The sequence below is a fragment of the Patagioenas fasciata genome, chromosome 4 (assembly GCF_037038585.1).
Source record: "Patagioenas fasciata isolate bPatFas1 chromosome 4, bPatFas1.hap1, whole genome shotgun sequence".
NCBI classification, from domain to species: Eukaryota; Metazoa; Chordata; class Aves; order Columbiformes; family Columbidae; genus Patagioenas; species Patagioenas fasciata.
The window spans coordinates 937137-948374 of NC_092523.1; the positions used below are offsets into that span (position 1 = coordinate 937137).

The 11238-nt window shown below is 65.2% G+C and overlaps 1 protein-coding gene across 1 annotated transcript; it reads left to right on the forward strand.

Annotated features, from left to right (window-relative positions):
• Positions 1–6892: 6892 nt before the first annotated feature.
• Positions 6893–10159, forward strand: SPEF1 (sperm flagellar 1). The gene is made up of 7 exons (XM_065837595.2): positions 6893–7018; positions 7145–7256; positions 7407–7563; positions 8379–8427; positions 8678–8741; positions 8948–9059; positions 9889–10159. The coding sequence occupies exons 1-7, from the start codon at positions 6913–6915 to the stop codon at positions 9994–9996; spliced, it is 708 nt and encodes a 235-aa protein (XP_065693667.1). The 5' UTR covers positions 6893–6912; the 3' UTR covers positions 9997–10159.
• The last annotated feature ends 1079 nt before the right edge of the window (positions 10160–11238 follow it).

Consider the following 11238-nt stretch of genomic DNA (forward strand, 5'->3'; position numbering starts at 1 on the left):
GCCTCTATTTATATTCGAAAAATAACAGGGAGCGGCGCGGCGGGAGCCAATGGGGCGGCGGCGGGGGGGGCGGGGCCACGGGGGGCACGGGGGGGCACGGGGGACATGGCCCAAAGTGGGTGCAGGACATGGGGGATGGCGCGGGCAGTGTGGTGCAGGGGGGACACGTGGGGGGGCACGTGGTCCAAAGTGGGGGCGAGGAATGGGGAGACACAGCCGGGGGGGTGCATGGGGGGACATGGCGCAAAGTGGGTGAGGGACACGGGGGGGCATGGCCGCGGGGGGAAATGGATGGGGGGTGCATGGGGCGGACATGGCGCAAAGTGGGTGAGGGACGCGGGGGGGCATGGCCGCGGGGGGAAATGGGTGGGGGGTTCATGGGGGGACATGGCGCAAAGTGGATGAGGGACACGGAGGGGCATGGCCGCGGGGGAAATGGGAAGGGGGTGGCGGGGGGCATGGTTTAGGGATCATGGAGGGGACATGGCCGGGGGGGCATGGAGAGGTGCATGGCTGGGGGGCCACATGGCTGCATGGCTGGAGGGGACATGGAAGGGGACATGGTGTTGGGGGGCACATGGAGGGGACATGGCTGGGGCTGGGGGACACAAAAGGGTGCATGGCTGGGGGGGACGTGGCGGGGGTGCACATGTTGGGGGGTGCGTGGGGGGCACAGCTGGGGAGGGTGAGCAGTGGGAACACGAGGGTGGACACGGGTGGGTGCACATGGGTGATGGTGCAGCCCTGGGCGGGGGTCCCAGTGATTGGGCCCTTCCCGGCCCCTCCATCCCCATCCACGTGCCAGGGCCTGGTGCATGTGCTGTGCCCCGGGCCCCGTGTCCGTGCCCCCCATCCCCACTGAGCCCAAGCCACGTGCCATGTGCCACGGGCCACGGTGCCGCCCGACCCCGACCGCGCTGCCTGTCCGGCCCGGGCACAGACCGCGTCCGGCTGTCTGTCCGGGGGGCGGCCGGACAGAGCCCTGCCCGGGGGGTCTCCAGCCGGGGGGGCTCTGTGGGAGGGGGCAGGAATGCGCCGGGTGGCCGCCTGGGTGGCCGTCCCCAGCCTTTCATCCATTGTCCCCAGCCCCATTCTTCCCTTTCAGAGGGGAAAGGAGAAGGGGGGGTGGGCAGGGGGGCGGGGGGCAGCTCTCCCGGCTGGGGGCGTTCAGCCCAGCGCCTCCGGTGACACCCCCGCAGGGGCCCGATCGTGCCCCTCCCGGAGCGACTGCAGGGCACGGGGGTCCCACACCCCCCCATTCCCGGGCTGGGGGTCCTGGGGGTGTGGGGAGCAGGGCTGCAGCCCCCAAGGGAGGAGGACAGGGGGCTCTAGGGGGTCCCCAGCGTTCCTGGGGGGCTGCGGGGTGTCCGGCATGGCCACCAAGGGCTGTAATTGCTTGCAGACACACGAGGCTGGGCTGGGGGCCGGGGGGGCAGCTCCGGAGGTCTCCAGCCTGAGCTCTGCAGGCAGCTGTGCTCCCCCCACCCGAAGAGGGGGTCAGGGGAATGAGGTGTCCCGGGGGGCGCAGAGCCCCTTGCCCAAAGCAGGACCCACACAAGCCCCATGTGCTCCTGTCTATGGTGGGGTGCAGGGCCCCCGAGCCCCATGTCCCCGGGCTGGAGCCGGGGTCCGGCGGGGGGGCTGCGGGAGGCTGGCTCGCTTTAATGGCCGCACAGCAAGAGCTGCCATCAAGATTGCTCTAATTAACGAGGACGAGGACGGGGTGGGGGGCTGTGCGCAGGGCAGGGCTGGGGCGGGGGGTCAGACCCCCTGCCCTGCAGCCCCACGGTGTCGCACCCCAATGCGGGGCCCCCGCTTTGGGGGTGAGCTCCCCCCTTCAGAAAATCACCCCCCTGCATCCCCTGTTCACCCCGGTTCCATCCTGGCCTGGCTGCTCCGGCTGGGCATTCGCACCAAAACCACCGGTACCTTCTGCGAGAGCCTCCCTCCCAACACCGAAAAACTGGGTTTTGCCCCAAGAGGCTTTCACGGCCACACATGCCCACCCAGCTGTTTCCTTCCAAATTCTTTATCACCGGGGTGGCTTATTTGTGGGGGGGCCCCGCTGTCACCCGTGAGGCACCTGTGGCAGGACCCTGGTGCTCGCGGTGCTGGCGCTGGGGGTGGGATGATGCCGGGGAGTGGGATGCAGGAACCTGGTACCCGTGCTGAGTCCTTGGTGCTGGACCCGGGGGATCGGTGGGGCAGGGTGTGCTCAGCCCCACGCGTGACGTGGTGTGGCACAGCATGATGGCAAGGGAGGAGGGGACCAGCGTCATGCTCCCACCCTGCCAGTGCAGGGCAGAGGAGGGATGGAGCATCCTGTGGTCCCCATGGTCCCCAGGGTCACTGTGGTCCCCATGATCCCCATAGCCCTGCAGTGGAGAGATGGAGCATCCTGTGGTCCCCAGGGTCCCTGTGGTCCCCATGTTCCCCAGGGTCCTCATGGTCCCCAGTGTCCCCATGGTCCCCAGGGTCCCTTGTGGCAGCTCGTAGGCAGCACGCACCCTGGCACAACCAGTGTCACCACGGGCATTGCGAAGCCACCGGCCCTGGCTCAGAAATGTGGCAGCTCTGTGTGGGGACAACGGTGCAGGAGACAAACGGGGGGTCACCCAAGCCGTGGAGCTCTGGGTGCCCTAGCACCGAAACACGGGATTTGGGAGGTTTTACAGCCTTTGGCGGTCGGAGAGCTGGAGGGGCAGCGTGAGGAGGGTGGTGGCAGCGAGATGCCCCGCTTGTGGGGCACACCGGGACCCACGGCAGGGGCTCTGGAGCAAAACCGCCCACCCCAGCACCCACAGAGGGAGGAACCCGCGGGGGGGTCACAGGGCGTCTCCGTCCCTCCCTTCCTGTTTTGCTGCTTTCTGCTCTGCGCACCCAGGGACGCTCCTGTCACTGGGGGCACTGGGGACAGTGGTGGCCACGGTGACCTCTGTCCTGCCACGAAAAGGGGGCTTCTACTTCCACACGCTGAGTTGGGTCCTGGTTTGGCCGAGAATAAACCTTTTCGGGCCACTTTTATCTGCAGCGAGAAGCAAACCAGGAGTGAAACCTCATCGCCCCCTCCTTTCGCGGGCAGAAGGAGGACGGGGTGGGGAAACTGAGGCACGCAGCCCGCGGGCCGGGAGCCGCGGCGCCGAGCAGGCGGCAGTGGCCGATAAAGCGCCCATCGGCGGGACACGGCCCCGCGTGTCCCTGTCCCACCTGGCCGGGGCCCGAGCTCGGACGGGCTTTATCGGGGTCCCCAGCGTCTCGCTCAGCCCCGGCATCGCTGCCTGCAGCGCCAGGATCTGCCGGCTCCTGGTTGCAGCCCCGCTGCCCACAGCCGCGGCAGGAGCCACCGCTCATGGGCCACCACGGGACAACCGCGGTGCTGGTGTCCTGGGAAGCCCCCACTGCCCACCCGCAAACGTGGCTGGTGTTACTGGTACCCCACTGCCCCCCACAAACGTGACTGGTGTTACTGGTACCCCACTGCCCACCCACAAACGTGACTGGTGTTACTGGTACCCCACTGCCCCCCACAAACGTGACTGGTGTTACTGGTACCCCACTGCCCACCCACAAACGTGACTGGTGTTACTGGTACCCCACTGCCCCCCACAAACGTGACTGGTGTCACTGGTACCCCACTGCCCACCCACAAACGTGACTGGTGTTACTGGTACCCCACTGCCCCCCACAAACGTGACTGGTGTTACTGGTACCCCACTGCCCACCCACAAACGTGACTGGTGTTACTGGTACCCCACTGCCCCCCACAAACGTGACTGGTGTCACTGGTACCCCCACTGCCCCCCACAAACGTGACTGGTGTCACTGGTACCCCCACTGCCCCCCACAAATGTGACTGGTGTCACTGGTACCCCACTGCCCCCCACAAACGTGACTGGTGTCACTGGTACCCCCACTGCCCCCCACAAACGTGACTGGTGTCACTGGTACCCCCACTGCCCCCCACAAATGTGACTGGTGTTACTGGTACCCCACTGCCCCCCACAAACGTGACTGGTGTCACTGGTACCCCACTGCCCCCCACAAACGTGACTGGTGTTACTGGTACCCCACTGCCCCCACAAATGTGACTGGTGTTACTGGTACCCCACTGCCCCCCACAAACGTGACTGGTGTCACTGGTACCCCACTGCCCCCCACAAATGTGACTGGTGTTACTGGTACCCCACTGCCCCCCACAAACGTGACTGGTGTTACTGGTACCCCACTGCCCCCCACAAACGTGACTGGTGTCACTGGTACCCCACTGCCCCCCACAAACGTGACTGGTGTTACTGGTACCCCACTGCCCACCCACAAACGTGACTGGTGTCACTGGTACCCCACTGCCCCCCACAAATGTGACTGGTGTTACTGGTACCCCACTGCCCCCCCACAAATGTGACTGGTGTTACTGGTACCCCACTGCCCCCCACAAATGTGACTGGTGTTACCGGTACCCCCACTGCCCCCCACAAACGTGACTGGTGTTACTGGTACCCCCACTGCCCCCCACAAACGTGACTGGTGTTACCGGTACCCCACTGCCCCCCACAAACGTGACTGGTGTCACTGGTACCCCACTGCCCCCCACAAACGTGACTGGTGTTACTGGTACCCCGCTGCCCCCCACAAACGTGACTGGTGTTACTGGTACCCCACTGCCCCCCACAAACGTGACTGGTGTCACTGGTACCCCACTGCCCCCCACAAATGTGACTGGTGTTACTGGTACCCCACTGCCCCCCACAAACGTGACTGGTGTTACTGGTACCCCACTGCCCCCCACAAACGTGACTGGTGTCACTGGTACCCCACTGCCCCCCACAAACGTGACTGGTGTTACTGGTACCCCACTGCCCACCCACAAACGTGACTGGTGTCACTGGTACCCCACTGCCCCCCACAAATGTGACTGGTGTTACTGGTACCCCACTGCCCCCCCACAAATGTGACTGGTGTTACTGGTACCCCACTGCCCCCCACAAATGTGACTGGTGTTACCGGTACCCCCACTGCCCCCCACAAACGTGACTGGTGTTACTGGTACCCCCACTGCCCCCCACAAACGTGACTGGTGTTACCGGTACCCCACTGCCCCCCACAAACGTGACTGGTGTCACTGGTACCCCACTGCCCCCCACAAACGTGACTGGTGTTACTGGTACCCCGCTGCCCCCCACAAACGTGACTGGTGTTACTGGTACCCCACTGCCCCCCACAAACGTGACTGGTGTCACTGGTACCCTGTGCCCGGGGCAGGCGGGTGTGCTGGCGCTGTCTGGGGAGGTGTCTGTCCCAGCGGGGCTGTCCATCCCGGACAGGTGCCTGTCCCAGCTAAGATGTCCTTCTCCACCAAGATGCCCATCCCAGAGGAGAGTCCATCCCAGCTGAGATGTTCTCTGCCAAGATACCTGTCCCAGCCAGGGTGTCCATCTCGAGAAGGGTCCCTCTGAGCCATGGTGTCCATCCCAGCTAAGGTGTCCATCCCAGTTAAGATGTCCTTCTCTATAAGATGTCCATCCCATGTATGGTGTCCATATCATGTATGGTATCCATCCCAACTAAGGTGTCTGTCCCAGCTATGGTGTCCATCTCAGAGAAGGGTCCCTCCTAGCCGTGGTGTCCATCCCAGCTGATTTGTCTGTCACAGCTGAGCTGTCTGTCCCCTCTACAAAGTCTGTCCCAGCTAAGATGTTAGGAAGAGGTTCTTCACCAAGAGGGTGGTGGGTCCCTGGAACAGGCTCCCCAGGGACATGGTCATGGCCTCAGGGCTGTTCAAGAAGCATCTGGACAACAGTCTAAGTCTTATTGTTCAATTTTAGGCAGATCTGTGAGGAGCAGGAGTTGGACTCCATGGCCCTTCCAGCTCTGCAACTCTAGGGTCTGATGTCGGCCCAGGGAAGGTCCGTCCCAGCTGTGGGGTCCATCCCAGCCGAGGTGTCCCCCCAGCAGGGTGTCCCGGGGAGGGGGTGTCAAGCCCAGGCTGGAGTGCCCATGGCCACCAGCAACATCTCCAGCCTGGTAGAACCAGGAGCTGCAGCCACCGCCATGTTGGGCTCCCCCAGGGGCTGGGGACCCTCGTCCCTGCACCTTCCCAGAGCGGGGACCCCCTGCTCGGGTTCTCCTTGCTGGTGGGTGCTGGGGCCCCCCAGCCTCACCCACTGCCTGTGGCCCCCCTGGACCTGACCCTGCCCCCCTGAGCCCCCCTTGCTCAGGGCCCCCTCACTGTGGCCCTGGGACCCCCTTGCTCACAGGCTCCCTCTACCTGCTCCCAGACCCCCTCCTGCTCAGAGCCCCCCAGCCTGGCTCAGGATGTCTGGAACCCCCCAACTTGTTCAGAGCCCCCCAGGCCCCCAATGCTCAGGACTCCCAGACAACACCCCCCTTGCTCTAAGATGGGGGTCTGGGGTCCCCTCTCCTTTTCCAGGCCTCCACTCTTGCTCTGAGTCCCCCAAGTCCCCCTTTCCCAGGACCCCCAGACCCCTCTAGCTTGTCCAGAGCCCCCAGACCCCTCCTTGTTCTAATCCCCCCAGCCGCCATCGCTCAGGACCCCTAGGTCCCCCCCACCTTTCTCTGAACCCCCCAGTCCCCCATCGCTCAGGACTCCCAGACCCCTTCCTTGCCCAGACCCCCCCACTGCTCAGGACACCCCTAACTTCTTCAGAGCCCCCCAGACCCCTGTTGTTCAGAGTCCCTCATTCACCCCCCAAGCCCCACTGTCCTAGGACCGTCAGCACCCCCCCTTGCTCTTCCAGCACCCCATTCCCCATATATCAGAACCGCAGCCCCCCATTGCTCAGCCCCCCACTCCCCCATCACTCCGCCTCCCGTTGCCAGGCGACGGCGGCGCGCTCCCGGCATGCCCCGGGCGCGGTTGCCATGGCGCCGGGACGCGGCCGGGCCGGCGAGCGCATGGCGGGCGGCGGGGCGGCGGAGCTGCGGGCGCTGTACGGCTGGCTGGACTGCGTGCCGCTCTCCCGGCCGCGCAGGAACATCGCCCGAGACTTCAGCGACGGGGGTGGGACGGGGGGGCCCGGCGGGGCGGCTGGGTCTAGCCCAGGGGGTGCTATGGGGCCTTGCAGGCCGGGGGTCGCGGGGGTCCCAGAGTGCCCGCCACCCCCAGCCCCTCTCCTCTCTTCCCCAGTGCTGGCAGCCGAGGTGGTGAAGTTCTTCTTCCCCGCCATGGTGCAGCTGCACAGCTACGTGCCCGCCAGCTCCACGGCACAGAAACTCGCCAACTGGGGCCATCTCAACAGGTACCGGCCGGGCGGCTGCCCCGCTGCCCCCGTTTGGAGCCCCGCAGAGTGTCCCCCTTGGTTCTGGCCGGGGACCAGGCCGGCTGGGACCCGGCTGAGGGGCTGCCTGCCTCCCTGCTCTCCTGGGCGCTCGTTTGGCTCCTGTTTTAGGAAAGTACTGAGCAAGCTGAACTTCTCCATCCCGGCTGACGTGATCCGGGAGGTGGTGCAGTGCCGGCCGGGCACGGTGGAGCAGGTGCTGCTCCTCCTGCGGCAGAAGATTGAGGAGAAGCAGAAGCAGAGCAAGGCAGTGCCTGGGCCAGGCCAGGTCAGTGGGCACCCAACGTGCCTTGTCCTGCTTGTAGGTGCCATGTGCTACGGCGGGGAGGGTGATGAGAAGCATCACCGGCCCTCCTGGCTGTGCTCCCTGCTCCAGCAAGGCCCCTGCAGAGGAGCAGGGCAGGTATCGGGGGTTGCACTGGGGTTTACAGGACGTGTTGAGTTGTTTGGCAGCATCTGAACATGAGCCGGCGTGTGCCCAAGTGGCCAAGAGGCCACAGCATCCTGGCTGGGACCAGCACTGGTGTGGCCAGCAGGACCAGGGCAGTGACCGAACTTGTGCTGGGACCTGGGGAGGACAAACCATGAATCCTGGGGCAGTTCTGGGCCCCTCAGGCCAAGAAACCCTTGAGGTGCTGGAGCGAGTGGAGAGGAGGGAACGGAGCTGGTGAGGGGCTGGAGCACAAGTGTGATGGGAGCGGCTGAGGGACCTGGGGGTTCAGCTGGAGAACAGGAGCTGAGGGGAGACCTTCTGATCTCTGAACTGCCTGAAAGGAGCTTGGAGCCAGGGGGGTCGGGCTCTGCTCCCCAGGAACAAGCGCCAGGAGCAGAGGAAACGGCCTCAAGTTGCCCAGGGGAGGCTGAGGTTGGATGTGGGGAACAATTTCTTCCCCAAAGGGCTGTGGGGCATTGGAACAGGCTGCCCAGGGCAGTGCTGGAGTCACCATCCCTGGAGGGTTGGACAGACGGACAGGAGGTTCTCAGGACATGGGGCAGTGCCGGGGTGGGTTATGATTGGACTGGATGAGCTTGAGGGGCTTTTCCAACTCAAATGATTCTGTGAGTCTGTGATTCCCCATACAGGAGCCAGGCGGATGGGCAGCGCAGGAGGAGCTCGGCTACCTGGAGACAGGTAGGGCGGTGTGTGGCACATCGGGAAGTGGGGGGTCCTGTTCTGGCTGTGCTATGGGCTCCTCGAGTGCACACCCCAAACCATGACCCTCTGGTCCCTGGCAGGGGACACCCCCAGCCCTTCCAATGCTGGGACACCCAGTGATGAGCCTGGCCAGCGCTGGGGGCTGGAGACACTGCAGAAGGGGTGTCCCTGGGGCGGGGGGCAGCGCGGTTTGTGCAGATCGTGCTCTAATTGCTGTGTTTTTCAGGCTGCTCGAAGGCGAAGGCTGGCGCGGGAGGAGGCTCTGCCCAGGATGCTCCCCATGCTGCCGGGTACGGCTGCTGCTCCTGCCCGCTGCTGACACATCCTAACCTGGGGACTCTGGAGGGACGGGGTTCTGGGGGTCCCTGGGGTGTGGGGGGAGCCCTGTGCCACTGGGGCTGGGATGTGTGACCCCACGGCCCGTGCGGCTCCGTGGGCTGCGAGCCGCGCACCACAAGGGCTCGGTGATTGTCCCGCTGCTTCCTTCCCGGTGCAGGGTGACAAAGAGCCGCCCCGGCTGTCCCCAGCCCGCCCCGGGGGACGCTGCCGTCCGCCTGCAGCTGGCAGAGAGGGAGCAGGCGCTGCTCCTGGCGCGGGAGACCATCCAGGTGAGCCCGCCGCGGCCCCAGCGCGGTGTCCCCAGCGCCGGCACAGGGACCGGCCCCGTGTGTCCCCAGGTGCTGCCGCCGCGGTGCACACAGCAGCAGAAGGTGGTTTCTGCCGTTTGTGGGTAAAATCCCCTGTGAAGCCTCTGCCTGCGGATCCCCCCGTGGGGTGAACGGCTTTGGCTTTCAGTCCCTTCCCTCCGGGCTGTGCCCTCAGTCGCACACCCCGCTCAGTCCCACCATCCCGGATTCCCAGATGTTCCCAGTCCCCATGTTTTGTGGTCAGCGTTCCAGCCCGCAGTCACCAGGGCGACACAGAACGGGCATCGCGGCTGCACAGACCCTCTGCACGCAGCTCCGGGGACCCAAACCCCCCTGGAGCCCCACATTCCACCCTGCGTGACTTTTGAAACAGGTTCACTCAGCACTGAGCCAGGGCAGGAGCTCTGTCTTGCCTAAAACTGGAGCTTTTCTGCTGCAAAACACCTAGAATGTGAAGTTTTGAAAGAGGGGAAAGAATGCTGTGGGGCTTCTCCGATTTGTCACCAGGTTTTGGGGAGCTGGGACTCTCGGGCCACATTTTGGGGGAGTCTTTGATGCGGGTTGTGGGAGCAGGAATTGGAACCCCAAATCTGGCGCTGGTGCTCCCCTGCCTCAGTTTCCCTCTGGTTAAAGCGCCTGATGCTGCTCAGTGGCTCCAGCAGCCACATCAGCCTGGTCCTGAGTTCTCGGTGTCCCCCGTGTCCCCTGTGCGCCCCCATGGAGCTGTCTGCGGCGGCTGGATGTGCCCCCCGCCCCCAAACCGAGCTGAGGGGCGCGGGGCTCTGTGCAGATCCTGCAGCTGAAGGTGGGGAGGCTGGAGCAGCTGCTGCACCTCAAGAACGTGCGGATCGACGACCTGAGCCGGCGGCTGCGGGACGCCCAGGGCCAGCAGCGGTGACCGGAGCCTGCAGGGAGCTGTGGCCGAGCGGGACGGCCACCCCAGCACCCCCCAGCTTGCCCCGGTTCCTAGGACGGACTGTCAGGGACAAAAGCCGGAGGTGAACATGTGCAGCGGCAGGGACCCTGAGACCACCCCTGGACCCTCGTGCACGTTGGTAATTAAAAGCGTGGGCTCGGAGCATTCCCTGCAGGGCTGGGTCGCTGTGGGGGGTGGCAGCGTGGGGACAGCGCTCGGCCACCCGCGGGGACGTGCGGTGGCACAGGCTGGGATTTAATCCCCAAAGCTGCTTGTTTTTGTAATCTGGGAGAAAATCCGCGCCGCAGCCCTGGGCCTGGCACTGACGGTGTGGGCAGCGTGGCCATGGGTGGGGGGACAGTGGGACCGGTGCCAGGGACGTCCCCAGCGGTGGGGACATCCCTGGGGGTGGCTCTGGCCACGACCTTCACTGCACAGGGGGCACCTGTGGTCTTTTTAGGGTAAAAACCAGCTGTTTTTTCCCAAGGCGGGGGTGTCCCGCAAAGGGACGAGCCCAGCTCTGCGTGTCCCTTCCCGGGGGACCGAGCTGTGTGCGGTGTCACACGTCCCGGACATGGGGACACAGCTGGGGCTGCAGCTGCTCCCTGGGAACCAAACCCGGCGTTCTGAGGCGTTTTGAGCGCTCTGGCAGCTGGAGGCTGCGGCCGAAGCCGGGGAAGGGCTGGAGGAGCCAGGAGGAGCCGAGGGGGCCAGCGCAGCCCTGGCTGTGCTGTGTCCCCAACCCACTCCCCATGGGGACGGCTCTCGCCTGCCCGGGGGGGCAGCTGCCTCCCCTCACCATTCCCAGGCGGGTGCACGTGCTCTTTGGAAGGGAACCGGTGACGTTTTCCCAGTGGGGACATGTCCCCATCACCTTTCCCAGCCTTGCTGCCCCGACGGGTCCCTCCATCCCATGTGCCGGGCACTGCGGAGCCCAGATCGCCAGTCCCGGGGGCAGTTTTGGGCCCCTCAGGCCAAGAAACCCTTGAGGTGCTGGAGCGAGTGGAGAGGAGGGAACGGAGCTGGTGAGGGGCTGGAGCACAAGTGTGATGGGAGCGGCTGAGGGACCTGGGGGTTCAGCTGGAGAACAGGAGCTGAGGGGAGACCTTCTGATCTCTGAACTGCCTGAAAGGAGCTTGGAGCATGGGGGGTCGGGCTCTGCTCCCCAGGAACAAGCGCCAGGAGCAGAGGAAACGGCCTCAAGCTGCACCAGGGGAGGTCGAG

Bases quoted from the DNA above. Each gene is read 5' to 3' on its own strand.
- SPEF1 (XM_065837595.2), top strand. From the start codon at position 6,913: ATGGCGGGCGGCGGGGCGGCGGAGCTGCGGGCGCTGTACGGCTGGCTG. The intron at 7,257-7,406 runs GTACCGGCCGGG...CTCCTGTTTTAG, and splicing joins AACTGGGGCCATCTCAACAG to GAAAGTACTGAGCAAGCTGA. The intron at 8,742-8,947 runs GTACGGCTGCTG...TTCCCGGTGCAG, and splicing joins GATGCTCCCCATGCTGCCGG to GGTGACAAAGAGCCGCCCCG.